This window comes from Mesocricetus auratus, unplaced genomic scaffold (genome assembly GCF_017639785.1).
Source record: "Mesocricetus auratus isolate SY011 unplaced genomic scaffold, BCM_Maur_2.0 Super-Scaffold_100009, whole genome shotgun sequence".
Taxonomy (NCBI): Eukaryota; Metazoa; Chordata; class Mammalia; order Rodentia; family Cricetidae; genus Mesocricetus; species Mesocricetus auratus.
Window position 1 is genome coordinate 60,369,222 of NW_024429193.1, and position 16,162 is coordinate 60,385,383.

The 16,162-nt window shown below is 46.1% G+C and overlaps 1 protein-coding gene across 2 annotated transcripts; it reads right to left on the bottom strand.

The window, feature by feature from the left end:
* Positions 1-535: 535 nt before the first annotated feature.
* Positions 536-15,451, bottom strand: Anp32e (acidic nuclear phosphoprotein 32 family member E). 2 transcript variants are annotated; one of them, XM_005084250.4, is made up of 7 exons: positions 15,082-15,443; positions 11,267-11,416; positions 10,263-10,385; positions 7,964-8,129; positions 7,653-7,825; positions 3,670-3,724; positions 536-2,648 (listed from the first exon to the last, which is right to left on the bottom strand). In XM_005084250.4, exons 1-7 carry the CDS (start codon positions 15,133-15,135, stop codon positions 2,578-2,580), a joined length of 792 nt encoding a protein of 263 aa, XP_005084307.1. In that variant the 5' UTR covers positions 15,136-15,443; the 3' UTR covers positions 536-2,577. The 2 variants fall into 2 exon arrangements, with proteins under 2 accessions (XP_005084307.1, XP_012979208.1); XM_013123754.3 differs by lacking the exons at positions 536-2,648; positions 3,670-3,724; positions 7,964-8,129 and having other exon boundaries at positions 7,670-7,825; positions 15,082-15,451.
* Between the last annotated feature and the right edge of the window lie 711 nt (positions 15,452-16,162).

Below are 16,162 nucleotides of genomic sequence, written 5' to 3' on the forward strand. Positions count from 1 at the left end.
AGATTAATGAGGGAGATGAGTTTTTTTGTTTTTTGAGACAGAATTTTTCTGTGTAGCCCTGGTTATCCTGGAACTCTGTAGACTCAGAAATCCCCCTGCCCGAGCGCTGGGATTAAAGGCGTTCACCACCACTGCCCTAGTGGTGTTGTCACAACTCAGTCTGAGTACCCTTCAAGCCACTTCTGTTGTTTTGTTTTGTTTGGTTTTTCAAGACAGCATTTCCCTGTGGCTTTGGAGGCTGTCCTGGAACTAGCTCTTGTAGACCAGGCTGGCCTTGAACTCACAGAGATCTGCCTGCCTCTGCCCCCCAAGTGCTGGGATAAAAGGCGTGCACCACCAACGCCCGGCGGCACTTCTGTTGTTAAAGACCTGTGACATAGTCGAAGGCATCACTAAGAGTCAACATCAAACACTGAAGCTCACCATTATTAACAACTCTCCGATTTATTCAAAGCAATTCGTTTCAAAACTTAAATTACAGCAGTCAGAAAAAAAAAAAAAAACGAAATAGGAACACAATCAGTACTGCCTGTCCTTGTGTTTAACACTGTGGTGGCTTTATTCAAAATACAGTTGCACAAAAGAATTCAAAGTCTCTAAGGACTTCACATACTGTTTATACACGCGGTACAGTGATAAAACAGAACCCAGAACTTGTACAGAATAGAAAGCCCACCCACAAAGCTAAATAAGTCTTAATAGTTATCTGGAGGCCTTATTTGCTTTTAAACCCAATTTTGATTGCACAATAGATGATTGATAAAAAAGTCAATATATAGATTTCCGTTTTAAAAATAAGCATTTACTTTGAACCTGGCATAGTGTGCCAAGAAAGCACACATTCCAATTATTGAAATGAGGAAAATGTTAGTCCTTTGGAGATCCCAGTACAGGCACTGAATATATCACACGTTTATTTCGGTCAGATATACAACCTTGTTAGCCTCTCTGCAAATAATTTCATACTTGTTATTTTAAAATACCATGTCAAACATCTTAAAAAAGTAATAGTCCTACTATTATGAACAATTTCTGTGTCCCAGTAGAGGCAGAACTTCAGTTAATTTGCTGATACTAACCCCAAAACAAAAAAAGCTTAGATATACAAAAAGAAAAAAATTAGTAGCCAAGATTTAAAAAGAAATTGCCTAGAACATGGAGCCTCTAGGGCAAAAGAAAAGGGACCTGAGCCGGGTGTTGGTGGCGCACGCCTTTAATCCCAGCACTCGGGAGGCAGAGGCAGGCGGATCTCTGTGAGTTCGAGACCAGCGTGGACTACCAAGTGAGTTCCAGGACAGCCTCCCAAGCCACAGAGAAACCCTGTCTCGAAAAACCAAAAAAAAAAAAAAAAAAAAAAAAGGGACCTGTCTCCTCATGTTTATTTAGTAGCCATGAAGAAGCACATAGGCTTACCCCAAATGTTATTGTTAACAGACATCCATCTGAAATAAACCCCAACTCCAATATTGATTTCAAAGTCCTCCAACTGCCATTGTATTCCAATCAAATGCTACATTTGATCACACTTTCAAACTATAGGAAGAATATTAAAGGTTCCACTCAGAAATATAATAAATACTTCACAGCGTTGGTATCCAACCACCTAGGAAAACGACTTGAACACAGTTCTCAGCAGGTGCTCAGACTGGCCTCTGAGGAAGGAGAATGCGCTGCTTTGGCCTAACAGCCTCAGCGTTGTCAAGGGGAAGCGAGGACTGTCTCCCAGCACTCCTGGTGCTCATCTCTGCATCTCCACCACCCCGCTTCACTTGTCTGAATCCCAGACAGACGGCTGCAGTGTCCTGGGCGTCCACTTTACCAGTTTCCTTTAGGATGTGGAGAGGGATGGAGCAATGGAAGATGAAGGCGGCGAATCGTTGAGGGAGAATGCACACCTGAAGCCCAGCAGCCTGCTGGTACAGCACCACCCACAGAAAGGGCTTGGACTTCCAGAAAGTCCAGACTCTCGTGAAAGCCTTGAGCGGTGTCACTAAAGAGAACCTCCGCGCTCACGGCCTGTGCTGCTGAAAAGAACTCTCTCACTGTTTCTACTTCCCAAACTGTGACAGTCCTCAAATACCACCCCAGCCCCCAAAACTGCCTTCAAGCTATCGATACCTAGACCACCTCTAAAAACAAAAATCAATCAGCTTTGTCATCCAAGAGACTATTGCCATTTAATATTACAGCTGAATGTAATTTGTTAATCTATGAATAACCTTAAAACATTATGAATGAAATGCACCAAACTACACCTGTGTAAAAGCAACCATGTTTTAATTATGGGCTAAAAATGTCTAATACATTAAACATGAATTATAAAAATCCAGAATCTAAATACAGTGCTAGAGAATTTCACAATGGGAAGATGGATGAAAATTCTTTTCTACTTACATTATGATTAACAGACTAGCAAATCTTAATTGGAATGATAAGGCCGAGACAGTAAAACCACACTTTTCCTATAAAAGGTTACACATCATCTCCTATAGGGGCAGCTATCGTACATGAAGAAACAAAGACATGGTCGCTCTACTGCACACCCAGGAGCGTCAGGCGACCTCATCCTGGAGGGACCTAGTCATCATCTTCCTCTCCATCGTCTTCAGCATCTCGCTTCCTTTTCTCTCCCCGAAGACCCTCTTCCTCTGTAACAAAAGCATATGAGACACTTAATTTTGACAAATGAATTTTTGTTAAGTTACAAGGCTTTTAATCTTAGTAAAAAATTAATAGTGAGAGAAAATTTTGGTTGTTTCCACTCTGAAATTTCTTCCAATTTCAGAGTATAAGCAGACTCAAGAGAACCCAACAAACCTCATGGACAAGCCACAACTTACAGGTCAAGAAACAAAGTGCTCAGCCGGGAAGCAGAGGCAGGCAGATCTCTGTGAGTTGGAGACCAGCCTGATCTACAAGAGCTAGTTCCAGGTTAGGCTCCAAAGCCACAGAGAAACCCTGTCTCAAACCCTCCCCCCAAAAAAGAAACTAAGTGCTTGGCATCAATGTGATTTTTTAAGTTTTTAAAGATTAATTTATTTATTATGTATACAATGTCCTGCCGGCACACCAGAAGAGGGCATCAAACCTCATGATAGATAGTAAGTCACTATGAGGTTGCTGGGAATTGAACTCAGGACCTCTGGAAGAGCAGCCAGTGCTCTTAACCTCTAAGCTAGCCCTGTGCTTAAGATAAACACCATTCTGAAGAACTAGGTAACAAGGAAACTAAAAGGACACCTGGGTCCAGCCATTCCTCTCTGGACTGAGGTTCCCCACTCTGTAAGATTCCAGAGTGCAATAAAGTGACCGCAAGCTTTTAATTCATTTCTGGGGTTTTCTGTTTGTCTTGTTTTTCTGTGTAACCCTGGCTATGCTGGAACTCTCTCAGTAGACCTGACTGTCCTCAAACTGAGATCCACCTGCCTCTACCTCCCAAGTACTGGGACCTACAGGCATGCGTCACCATGCCTGGCTTTCACTTCTATTTCTTAAGTACAAGTTACAAGCTGGATTTTTTGTTTTGTTGTAGCAGAATGAATACTCTTTTTCAAAAAACTTCTCTATTTCTCAAGGCATGTTACAAAGGAACCAAGGGCATTCCCCATTACGCTCAGCACTCAACATCCCATCCTAGATTCAGAATCACTTAATGCTGATGCAACTTACCCTCTTCTTCCTCTTCCTCCCCTTCATCAACATAATCGTCATCATCTTCTTCATCCTTCAAATGCAAATATTCAGTGTGAGAACAAATGAACCATACTTAATTTTACTGTTTACCAAATCCCAACAAGAATACACAAATCATAGTTCACTGGATTTTTAAGACAGTTTCTGCCTGCTTTGCTTTTTTTTTTTTTTTTTTTTTTTTGGTTTTTCCAGAGTTTCTCTGTATTGTTTTGGAGCCTGTCCTGGAACCCGCTTGATAGACCAGACTGGCTGCTTTGCTTTTGAACCTAACAAGGCACCTAGATTTTTATAAACATAGGTTATGCTTTAGACTAACACTGTTCAGGAGAACTTTCTGCAACTGTGCAAACGCTCTCTGTGCTGTGCCATGCTGTGTAGTACCGAAGCCACCAAGGGCTAGTGAGCGCTCGGAATACAGCAGCACAAGTGTGGGAGATGTGTTTGAGTTTTAATTTTAATTATTTGTTTGCTTGAGATAGGGATCCATGATGCAGCCCAGGCTAACCTCTTCATTAGTAATGGTACTGGTTCTGCCTCAGTGCAGGGATTACAGGCATATACCACTTTGTCCAGCTTACTTTTTTTCTCTGTGGCTTTGGAAGCTGTCCTGGAACTAGCTCTTGTAGACCAGGATGGCCTCAAAACTCACAGAGATCCTCCTCCTGCCTCTGCCTCCGGAGTGCTGGGATTATAGGCACCACCCTATCCAGCCTAGCAACCACTAAGCATTCACATTTTGTGCTGAACTTGGAACCAGACTGGCTGGCCGGCAAGCCCCAGGAATCTTCCTGTTTCTGCTTGCCCTGTGCCAGGAGTGTAGACATTCACCACCATGCCACCTTTTTGTGTGGTGGTTGAATCTGAGCTCAGGTCTTTATGGTGTGCAGCCATCTCCCCATCTCAGCTCCCAGGTAAATCACACACGGAGTCTTATTAATTATGAATGCCTGGCCTTAGCTTGGCTTGTGAGTTCAAGGATAGATAGTCCAGTCTACACAGTGAACTCTAGGACAGTCAGGGCTACAGAAAGAGACTCTGTATAAAAAAGGGGGGGGCATCAGAGACTGGATCCCCAGAACCCACATAAAGCTGGTGCATCAATGTACACCTGTAATCGATATTCCTACTGGCAATATGAGAAATGGCAATGAAAAATACCCCCAAGTCTGTGGGCCAGCAAGCCTGGCAAACACAGAATACAGAAGCTGAGAACTGATACCTAAAGCTGTCCTCTGACCTATGCATGCATGTCACGGCCCATCTTCATAAACATGAACACTCACAAAAACAGAAACATCATGCATACAACACAGACACTTAAAAAATAAAGGCGGAGCCGGGCAGTGGTGGCGCACGCCTTTAATCCCAGCACTCGGGAGGCAGAGGCAGGCGGATCTCTGTGAGTTCGAGGCTGGGCGAGACCGACAGCCTCCAAAACAATACAGAGAAACCCTGTCTCGTAAAAAAAAAACAAAACAAAACAATAAAAAAATAAAAATAAAGGCGGGCTGCAGAGATGGCTCAGAGGTTAAGCGCACTGGCTGTTCAATACCCAGTAACCACAGGGTGGCTCACAACCACCACTAATGAGACCTGGTGCCCTCTTCTGGCCTGCAGGCGTACATGCAGGCAGAATACAGCACATATAATAAACAAATCTTTGTTTAGCTGGGCGGTGGTGGCGCACACCTTTAATCCCAGCGCTGGATCTCTGTGAGTCTGAGGCTAGCCTGGTGTACAGAGTGAGTTCCAGGACTGGTTCTATAGCTACAGAGAAACCCTGTCTCAAAAATCCAAAAATTAAAAAAGCAACCAGGTGTGATGGCACAAGTCTGTAATCCCAGCACTTACGAAGCTGAGGCAGGAGGACCATGAGTTCAAAGACCCCTGAGCTACACAGCAAGACCCCATCTTGAAAAGGGAAAACTAACCACCTGGAGAGATGGCTCAACACTTAACAGTGACGAGAGCCTGGGAGCTACTTCCAGCCCTCACAGCGTGGCTCACAAACACCTGTAATTCCAGCTCCAACAAGTACTATGCCCTCTTCGGGCCTCCGTAGTCACCAGTCACACAGGTGGTACACAGACATACATATAGGCAAAATACCCACACATACACAATAAAAATAAAAATAAAGTAAAATGCATACATTTCCTTCTTAATTATTTTTGAGTACCAGAAGTCTTTGGTGCTTACCTGGCATTTAGCTCCTAAAAACAAGAACTCTTGGGTTTGTTTGTTCTGAGACAAGTTTCCTCTGTAGCCTAGGCTATCCTAGAGCACACTAGGTAGCCTATGCTATCATTAAACTCCTGCAGTCCTACTGCCTCACCCTCTGCTGGGATTATGGTCATGAGCTACCCCACACTTAGCTAAGCCAAGACACCCAAACTGTCCCATCTAGAATGAAAATGCTTCCTGGCCCTGCACAAACTTTTTTTTTTTGAAGATTTATTTATTATGTTCTGTCTGCATGTAAGAGGGCGCCAGGTCTCATTATAGATGGTTGTGAGCCATCATGTGGTTGCTGGGAATTGAACTCTGGAAGAGCAGTCAGTGCTCTTAACCCTTGAGCCATCTCTCCAGTCCCCCCTGCACAAACTTAATGCTTCATATAGCTCAGAGGTTTCTGATCAATGCTTGGCCATGTCATTGAGTTAATATTCCCAAACATTCAGTAGAATAATAAACTTAAAAGGTAAGGAAGTCATCCTGCAGTAGGTTGAAAGTAACTTTTAAGGCAGGAGTGGTGAATGTGTGTGATGATGGATCCCAGCACCCAGGAGACAGAAATGACAGGACTGCCACAAATTCAAAGGCAGCATGAGATGCCACAAATTCAAAGACAGCCTGGGTGCAGAGTAAAACAGGACCATCCCCACACTTCAAAATGTAATTTTTAGGGCTGGAGAGATAGCTCAGAGGTTAAGAATACTTCCTGCTTTTCCAGAGGTCCTGAGTTCAATTCCCAGCAACCACACTGTGGCTCACAACCATTAGTAATGAGATCTGGTGCCCTCTTCTGGCCTGCAAAGATATATGCAGAGAGAACACTGTATACATAATAAATTGTACATTCATTTCAAATTTAAAAATAGTATCAGGAAAATAAGAACCATCCGTCAGATATTATCTACCTAACCTAAGAAAAACTACAGATGATGATGCTTTGGCGGCAAAAGAAACACATTACAGAGGAACGTCAAGAGGCAAATAATGGCCTTCTCTGCATACATACTATAAAGGTGCGCTGTGAAGGATAGCCCTAAGCTGAGATGTCACTGAGATCCAGCCTGGGCTACACAGCTCATTCCATGACAGCCAGGCTACACACAGAAATCGTGACTTGGAAAAAAAACAGGAGGAAAGCTACTGCAAGACGCGAGAGTGTAAGGCAAGAGATAACTGGAGGGCAGACACTATTCCAGGACTCTGCAGAGTCTGTAATGTGCCAACCAGGAACTGGGTGCTTTAAATATACAGACTCAGATTCATGAAATGTTTTCACCATCCCATGGCACTGGGAGCAGTCAATTCAAAGGACATCTGAGAAAAAGCAACAAGCAATGGCAGTTCTTAGGGAGCCACCTTGACACGTGGCTCAGTCTGCCCATCTGAGGCCCAAGTCAGAAAGACGCAACTTTGCCTTTTTCTTTCTCTTGGGACACTGGCCAGAACCAGACTTTTCTGACAATGGGGTCTCCACACCCCTTCTCTGAGGGCCCTTCCCTGCCACATGACTGCTTGTCCACGTGTGTCTGACCTCAACGCCAGCTTGAACCCCACGCGGTTTGGTTTTTTCTTCTCCCCTCCCCTTTTGGTTTTTTGAGCTGAAAAATCAAAAGCAGCAAGTGTTCGTGGTTGTCTGGATTCACTCTAGAGCATCCAGTAGGAAACTACGCACAACCCACTTTACAGTACTCAGCCTTGTGTACAAATATCAAGCTCCCATTCACCTGGATTTCTTCTTTCATCAAGTATGAAAGGCCCACCTCCTCTTCTCCCTCTCCCACTTCTGAACCGGCCTCTTCATCATCATCCTCCTCCTCCTCGTCGTCGTCCTCCTCCTCGTATCCTTCAGGTGGACCAGCTTCCTCTTCCTCCTCTTCTTCCTCATCTTCATCTCCGTCTTTAAAAAACATTTTAAAGATGAGCAAACAGCTGGGCACAACTTTAATCCCAACACCCAGAGGCAGAGGAGGTGGATCTGGAGGCCAGCCTGGTCTACGTGCTGAGGAGTTATGTCTCAAAAAGAAAAAAGCATTACCCTCCTCGTCCTCCTCTTCCGAGTCCGGTGCCTCGTTGTCCTCCTGATCGAATCCATCTAAGTACGTGATTTGCTGCAGCAGTTCGAAGATACTTTCTCTGTAATCCTCCAGGTTTGTGATCTCACAGTTAAACAAGTCAAGACTTTTCAAATTTTTAAGATTTTGCTGAAAAAGTAAAGTTAAAGGTTACAATCAAGATTTTAAACACCACGTTCTTCAATTTTAATGGAAGATCTGAAAAACATATACTTGAAGTTAAGGAGTGATTTTTTTTTTGCACTTTTAGTGTTTTGTAAGGGTCATTCTACCAAGCACAGCAAGCTCTTAGTCACCACTGTGCCTCCAGCATGGAGGAACTCTGGCTGTCACAACTGCACCTTGAGCATCTGTCTTGCAGCTTGTGGGGTTTTTTTTCCCCCCAGACAGAGTTTCTCTGCCGCTTTGGAGGCTGTCCTGGAACTTGCTCTTGTAGACTAGGCTGGCCTAGAACTCACAGAGATCCATCTGCCTCTGCCTCCCGAGTGCTGGGATTAAAGGTGTGCACCACCACCACCCGACTCGAAGCTTGTTTTTAGAGACACTGAGGCATCTTGGCTAACAGAATCTGGGCAGAACAGGCAACAACACACCCAGCCAGGTAGCAGGATCAGAGTTAGAGACCAACCTAGACTACAAAGACCACACACCTCAAAAGACGGCACATCCATATGACAGTCCCTAAGCCAGCACCCAAGCTTGTTTGCAATAGCTTAACCTCACATCTTTTTCTTCTTTAAAGACAGGGTAGGGCGGGGCAGTGGTGGTGCACGCCTTTAATCCCAGCACTCGGGAGGCAGAGGCAGGCAGATCTCTGTGAGTTCGAGGCCAGCTGGTCTACAGAGCTAGTTCCAGGACAGCCTCCAAAGCCACAGAGAAACCCTGTCTCGAGAAACCAAACAAAAAACAACAACAACAACAACAAAAAAGACAGGGTAGGGGTCTTATTATGTAGTCCAAGCTGCTCTTGAACGCTCTAGCCTCCCAAGTACTAGGATTACAGGCAAGTACCACCACATCACACCCAATTGCTTTAAACACCCGAGGACAAGGCTAGCCAAATGGTTCAATGGGTACCTTTACCTGTTGCCATGCCTGTCCACTTGAGTTCAATCCCTGGAACCCACACACTGGAGAAAGCCATTTCCCACAAGTTGTTCTCTCACACACTCACCCACAAACACACACAGACAACTGTCATGAAACAAAATGTAAGTCTAAGCATCCATTTTCAGTTTTATATTATTTATCGTCCCCTTTCAATCATCAGAAAATACCTCTCGGTACCTCAAAAGGTACTATGTGTCCCTTTATTTTAGAAGAAAAAAATAGGTGTTTAAAAAGACATTCCACAATTCCACATTTAAAACCAGAGTAAAGTCATTAACTAAATTTGTCTGGTGAGGGAAGCTGGGGGAAGGGGGGAGGAGAGAAGGGAGGGGGAACTGGGATTGGAATGTAAAAAATAAATAAATTTGTAGATGATGCAAAAATTATCTGAATTTTCGCTTACATTTTAATTATATTGAAGGGGAGTATCCATGCATATGCCACATGCATGTGTGTGTGTGCATTTGTGTGTCAGAGACAACTTTTGGAAGTGGGTTCTCTCCATCTACCCCAGAGGTTGCAGGGATCAGCTCAGGTCTTCCAGCTTGCTGGTAAGTGCCTTTAAAACTGAGCACCACTGAGGCCTTAATTTTATTTTTGGTTGTCTGTTTAAGACAACATAGCCCTGGCTGCTCCAGAATTCATTATGTAGACCAGGTTGACCTTGATTTCACAGGGATCCACCTGCCTCTGCCTCCCAAGCACCAGGACTAAAGGCATGCACCAACACTGCCTGACTTGAGGCTTTTATTTTATCTTATCTTGGTTTCTGGAGACAGGGTTTCTCTGTAGCTTTGAAGCCTGTCCTGGCACTAGCTCTGTAGACCAGGCCGGCCTTGAACTCAGAGATCCACCTGCCTCTGCCTCCCAAGCACTGGGGTTAAAGGTGTGCGCCGGCTGAGGCCTTTATTTTTAGGAAAGGACTTCACTGCAACACAGTTCCACCTTGGTGTTGTCTCTCTGCCTCAGTGCTGAGTGCCAAGCCCAGCTGGACATTCTAATTAAAGAAAAACAGCTTTGTGGATCACAAGAGGTATTTCAGAAAACTCCAGACTTAAACTGAGATAAATAAAATAGAATATGAACAAACCTCAGATAAATTAATCCAAAATTAACCCCAAAATGAAGTCCAGAGACAATGGTTCCACTCACCAGGGCCTCCACTGTACTGAGGTCTTTGATTTTGTTTCCACTCAGATTGAGGTAGGTAAGATTTGGACATTTCTCTGCCAGGACTTCCAAGCCTCCAGATATTATATTGTCACTAAGTTCCAACTACAGATTCAACATGGAGAGAAAAGGAATAATCATGAAGCCTGAGGACCTTTTAAAGCACACCCATTTGAAGAAAACCATTTGCCATTCTCTCTGACTTCCTCAACTCCCATCTATCTGCAAAAAAATCAGAACCCTACACAGTAACTTAGCCGTGGCTCCAATGTGTTAACATGAATTTTCTGATGAGGGGCAGTGGTAGATACTAAATCCAATTTAATTTAAATTACTAAGCCATACTGAAACTAATTCCAAAATCCTACAGTCCTTTTCTTTCTTTCTTTCTTTTTTTTTTGTATTTAGTTTTTAGAACTAGTCTCTGTATTCTAGAACTTACTCTGTAGACCAGGCTAGCTTTGAACTCAGACCTTTATCTACCTCTGCCTCCTGAGCACTGAGACAAAAGACGTGTCTCCACTGCCCAGCTCTTTTATTTTATTAATTATTATTTTATGTGTATTGGTGTTTTGCTGCATGTATGAGGGTCTGGGATCCCCTGGAACTGCAGTCATAGTTGTGACTGGGTGAACCCCAAGTCCTCTGGAAGAGAAGCCAGTGCTCTTGGACCACTGAACCCTGTCTCTAGTCTCCTTCCTTTTGCTTATCTTTAGAAACTTAAAGATTTTTCTTTCTTTCTTTCTTTTTTTGTTTTTTGTTTTTCTTTTGTTTTATGAGACAGGGTTTCTCTGTGTTAACAGCCCTAGTAGTCCTGGAATTCACTCTGTAGATCACACTGGCCTGAAACTCAGAAAGAACCCCGAGTGCTGGGATTAAAGGTGTGCCCCCACTACCGCCCAGCCCTTAAGGATTTCTTACCAACAGGTGAAATGGTTATTTCACTGGACCAAAACCATGGTGTCCTCAAACTATTGCCAACTCACCTTTCGAAGTTTGTTTAAGCTGGGAAGCCGGGCCAAGGAACTTAATTCCACGTTGGCCATACTAAGAAACTCCAGTTCTTTAAAGGTGTCATTCAGGCCTTCGATTTCCCCATTGACGCACAAGCAGTTATCAAGGACTAACTCTGTCACCTGCAGAAGAAACATATTAATAGTTAGTACGCCTGGCAATAGACCTGTGTTAGAGCACTCTAAACACTCAAATACTAAAAACATCAATCCCAGCACTCCAGGGGCAGAGTCAGGCAGATCTCTGAGTTCCAAGCCAACCTGGTCTAAGTAGTAAGTTCCAGGACAACCAGAGCTATAAAAAAGAGAAAGACCCTGTTAAAAAAAAAACTCTCAAAACAACAACCAGTCCCTTACCTATCATTCCTGCTCACCCATGTTCCTGTAAGCAACCCTGAGTAACTCACTAAGTCATTAAAAATTTTTAAAGCCAGGCAGTGGTGGCGCAAGCCTTTAACCCCAGGCCAGTCTGGTCTACAGATCGGAGTTCCAGGACAGGCTCCAAAAGCTACAGAGAAACCCTGTCTTGAAAACTAAAAAAAAAAACAAAAACAAAAAAAAAAATTAAAAAAGACTTGAAGGTATTCTGGAGATTAGCCGGGAAGAAGGGGATCTGAGGGGGAAGGGAATAATAAAGATGGGTAAGGGGTGACCATGATCACAACATACTATATATACACATATATGAAAAGTATGAAACACTGTCTGTAGTAACACATACTAATAAAATTTGATGTGTGATTTAGCTATTACTGTAAGCAACCCTTTACAACTGAACTTGGATTGACAAGTGCAATCTTCAAATCACAGAGGCAGAAACTAACTGTGAAAAAGGTCCTACAGTGTGCGTGGACTGTGAGGAAGCAGAAACTAACCATGAAAAAGGTCCTACAGTGTGCGTGGACTGTGAGCAAGAGCCTCCCCACCCCAACCTACACTTGCACAGGGAGGAGACTCCTGGGCTGCTGCGGAAGACTCGGGAGCTGAGAGGAGGGTAACTGTTTATCACTTCTTCCATGTAAGCCTCTGTATCTTTGGCTATAAATGCCTATGGAATTCCAACCCTGTTACCCTTCAGGAAGTAATGTCAGAAACCTTCTACAATAGCCCACCTTTGGGGTATCAAATGAAGATAAACAGTATTACACACAAGAATATCCTTGACAAAATGTCATTTCTCCTTTTGATGCTCAAGCAGTTCTATGGACTTTCTCATTCCTGCAGAAGGGAAGACTAGATTTCCTTTTTTAATTTTTTTAACGTATATGGAGTTTTTGCCTGCATGTGTGTTTGTGTACTCTGTACATGCAATGCCCATGGAAGCCAGAAAATGGGTATTGGATTCCTGGGGCTGGACTTCACAGTTCTGAGCCACCATGTGGGTCATGGGAATTCAAACCTGGTCCCCTAAAGACCAGCCAGAGCTCTTAATTCCTGAGCCATCTTTCCAGCTCAGAAATGAATTTCTTAGTTGTAGGCTTATTTATTTTTATTTTATGTGTACAGGTGTTTTTCCTATATATGTGTATCACATGCATATCTGGTGCCTTCCAAGGCCGGAAGAAGGAATGGTACTCCCTGGCAGTTGGAAGCCACCATGTCAGTTCTAGCAAAAACAAGTGCTCTTAACTACTGAGCATCACTCCAAGCCCAGACCCGAGATGTAGTAACAAAACTTACCAGTGCACCTGAATAGAACTAATCATAGATCCTGGTTCTCTATCCCCAGTACAAAAATGTTTACTTAAAGGCTAAAAATCAGGAACAACAAATACTGTCTTCTCTACTTTGGTATAACTCTGGCAATCACTATTTCAATGAGCAGAAATGGAACCATAACATCCCTTTTGGAGACCAGGAAGCCAAGGTTGATAAGTCATATCCTCAGTGTATGTAGGGTGTCTTGATTCTTAAATCTTTAGGGTTTTTTTGGGGGGGGGTTTCTGTGTAGCCTTGGCTGTCCTGGAACTCTCTCTGTAGACCAGGCTGGCCTCAAACTCAGAGATCTGCCAGTCTCTGCCTGCAAGCCCTGGGATTAAAGATGAGTGCTGCAACCAAAGGCGTGTGAGACCACCATCCGGTTCATTTGTTTTTGAGACAGCATTTCGTTATTTAGTCCTGGCTGATCAGAACTTGCTTTGTAGATCAGACAGGCCTCAAACTCAGAGACCCATTTGCCTCTGCCTACTGAGTGTCAGAATTATAGACCTGGATTAAAGGTATGCACTGTCACACCAGGCACCTTAAGCCTTTGGATTCCAGTCTTAACCAGGGCTAAGAGAGCTCAGCAGGAGGGCTTGTAGACGCAGAGTCAGAAACCCAGTTCTTCCACCAGAATAAGCCACTTCACTGTCTTGAGTCTCGGGTCTGCTAATTTGGATCCTAAAACAATACGAGCCAGCTTACAATTTTCCAAAGGAGAAAGCAAATAAACCGGGCACTTTATAAACTGCTCATATAGCGGGCAGTGGTGGCCCACTTGGGAGGCAGAGGCAGGCGGATCTCTGAGTTCAAGGTCAGCCTGGTTTACAGAGGGAGTTCCAGAACAGCCAGAGCTACAGAGAAACCCTGTCTTAAAAGCCAAAAATATAAATAAAGACAAATTGTCTATATAAACCTGTTACTACACATGGTATTGCCCGGCAATCCTCCAAAGTAGAGGCGAAAGGATGCGGGAAAAGGCCCGCGTCTGCACCTAAGGCGTCTGAGAAACTGCTTGTTTTGATTGTTTTGCCCTGTTTGACAGAGTTCCACTTGCATCCATCCTCCTACCTCGGCCTCCAAAGGCTGGGAATTACAGTTATCAGTCACCATGTCCTGCTGATGGACAGCTTTTTAACTTTGAGTTATTCCAGAATCTTCTAATAAGCTCTAGAAAACTTCTAGTTCTCCCAGAGATAATAACCCTTACAGAAACAATGTTTCCTCCACCTCGATCTCGGGAGAAACCCGCCAACCGGCCACAGAAAAGAACAGGGCTCAGGCACGGGCAGCTCTGCACGGTGGTAACTGCGAAGGCCGGGCAGACCGGCGCCTTTGCTAGGGCGTCAAGGGACCACGGTAGCGCCGATCCCTCGTCCCTCGTCTTCAAGCAGCCGGGAACCGGCGAGCCCCGGGCGCCGTCACCGCCCGACGCGGCCCAAGACTCAGACGCAGGAACCTGGCGGGAACCGCAAGGGAATCCGACGGCCGGGGGCTCGAAGGCGACGCCTCCGGGGACCCCTCCCAGCCCGCGACTCTTCCCGACGACCGCGCACTGCATTGCGCGGCTCGCACGAGCCACGGGCTTGCGTAGAGGTCCGCGCGCCACGAGGACCGCGGCCGGCGCCGTCGGGTCCCGGGATTCCGCCGCCGCCCCAGCCCCGGCGCGCGCCGCCCGCGAAGTGGGCACCGCCGGAGGGAGCGCGGGGTGCAGACCGGCCCGAGCCCCACGCCCCGGGCCGCGGTCGGCCGAATGGCGGCACCGCGGGAAAGTTGCACCAACTTCGCAGGTGGCGAAGGCCCGAGGGTCGCGCCCACGCCGCCCGCCCCCGCGAGGTCGGACCGCCAGACCGCGGGGACGCCGAGGGGCTGAGCCCCCGCGCGCCCACGAAAATGCCCCTAGAAACTTAAGCCCTTCGCCATTTTAAGCACCGGAGCCTGGTGATTTAAAACTTAAAATAAACACCCCGCCCCCACCCTGAGTGGGGGCGCGTTTCCCAGTCCGCCCCGCGCACCCGCCCGGACCCCCGAAGCCCACCCCTCGCGACACAGGGCGGCAGGGGAAGGTGGGGGCTGAGTCATCTCACCTCCTCCGGGGCTCTGTTCTTCAACTCCAGGTTAATCTTCTTCTTCATCTCCATGTCCTCCTCCTTTCCCCTCGCCTGCCCTCCCCACTATCCCCAACCCTAAAGAACCTCTAAAGGTCTGGAGATGAATGAGAAGAGACGCAAAGACGGACGCCCACTACCACCCGGGTGTGGGGGAGAAAGAAAAGAATAGCAAATGGAGTCCGACGACTTGGGACTAACTCGGCTGCCCCCACCTTCTAGTCCACACACCCGCGCGCGCACACCCGGGCACGCACACACATTCACACAGAGAGACACGCGCGCGCCCGCAGCTCCTTCCCCTTCAATGGCTGCTGCGAGACTGAGCCTCCATGACACGGCACCGCCAACCCCCTAGCCTACACTCCACCCACCTCCCGACCGCATTGGCCGAGTCTTTAGCGTCGCGGCACTCCATTGGGTTAGAGGACTGCCCGTCTGTCTTTAGGGGGGCCCTGGACCAGAAACTCAGTGTCTATTGGCTCTGAGCAAGCGCGCAGTTAATTCCGATAGGTCCGGGAGGATGTACGTCCCGGAGAAACGATTTTGAATCCCAGTCGCCCCCCTCCTTTTCTTTGTGTGATTGGCGCGCTTTCCCTGGGTCGTGGGACGGTTTGGCTGTCTGTTGAGTTTGTTTTTGTTTGTTTGGGGGTTTTCTGGCTTCGGGGCTAAAGGAAGGGAAAGGGCGTGGTTGGCGTCCCCAGGCATGAGCGGGCCATTCAGCACACCGCTCTCCGGAGCTTTTGGTTGTCTTAAAGCACGAGCTCTCCGCTACGCGGCGAGCGTGGGAGCCAGGGACACAACGCACGAGCAGCGAGTTCGTGACACCTCCCCGTCTCGAACTGCCCTTGCGTGTTGCAGAGCCAGAGCGTGATAGAGAAGGTATTTTAACTTCCACTGTAAAAGGCGGAACGACTCTGGAAGCAGTTGAGTTTAGCACGTTGAGTCAGAAACCTTTAAATAAAACTGTCCTGGAGGAGTTGATACTGAGGTCATTTGTCGCTGGCAAAAAGTTGAGAACTTAGAGGAAAAGCAACACGGGCCTAAAGAAAACACAATT

Coding starts and splice junctions, on each gene's coding strand:
- Anp32e (XM_005084250.4), bottom strand. CDS start 15,135: ATGGAGATGAAGAAGAAGATTAACCTGGAGTTGAAGAACAGAGCCCCG. Junction 10,386..11,266: donor GCTTAAACAAACTTCGAAAG/GTGAGTTGGCAA, acceptor TTGAATCTGTAG/TTGGAACTTAGTGACAATAT. Junction 7,826..7,963: donor GGAAGAGGAGGACGAGGAGG/GTAATGCTTTTT, acceptor TGTTTTTTAAAG/ACGGAGATGAAGATGAGGAA.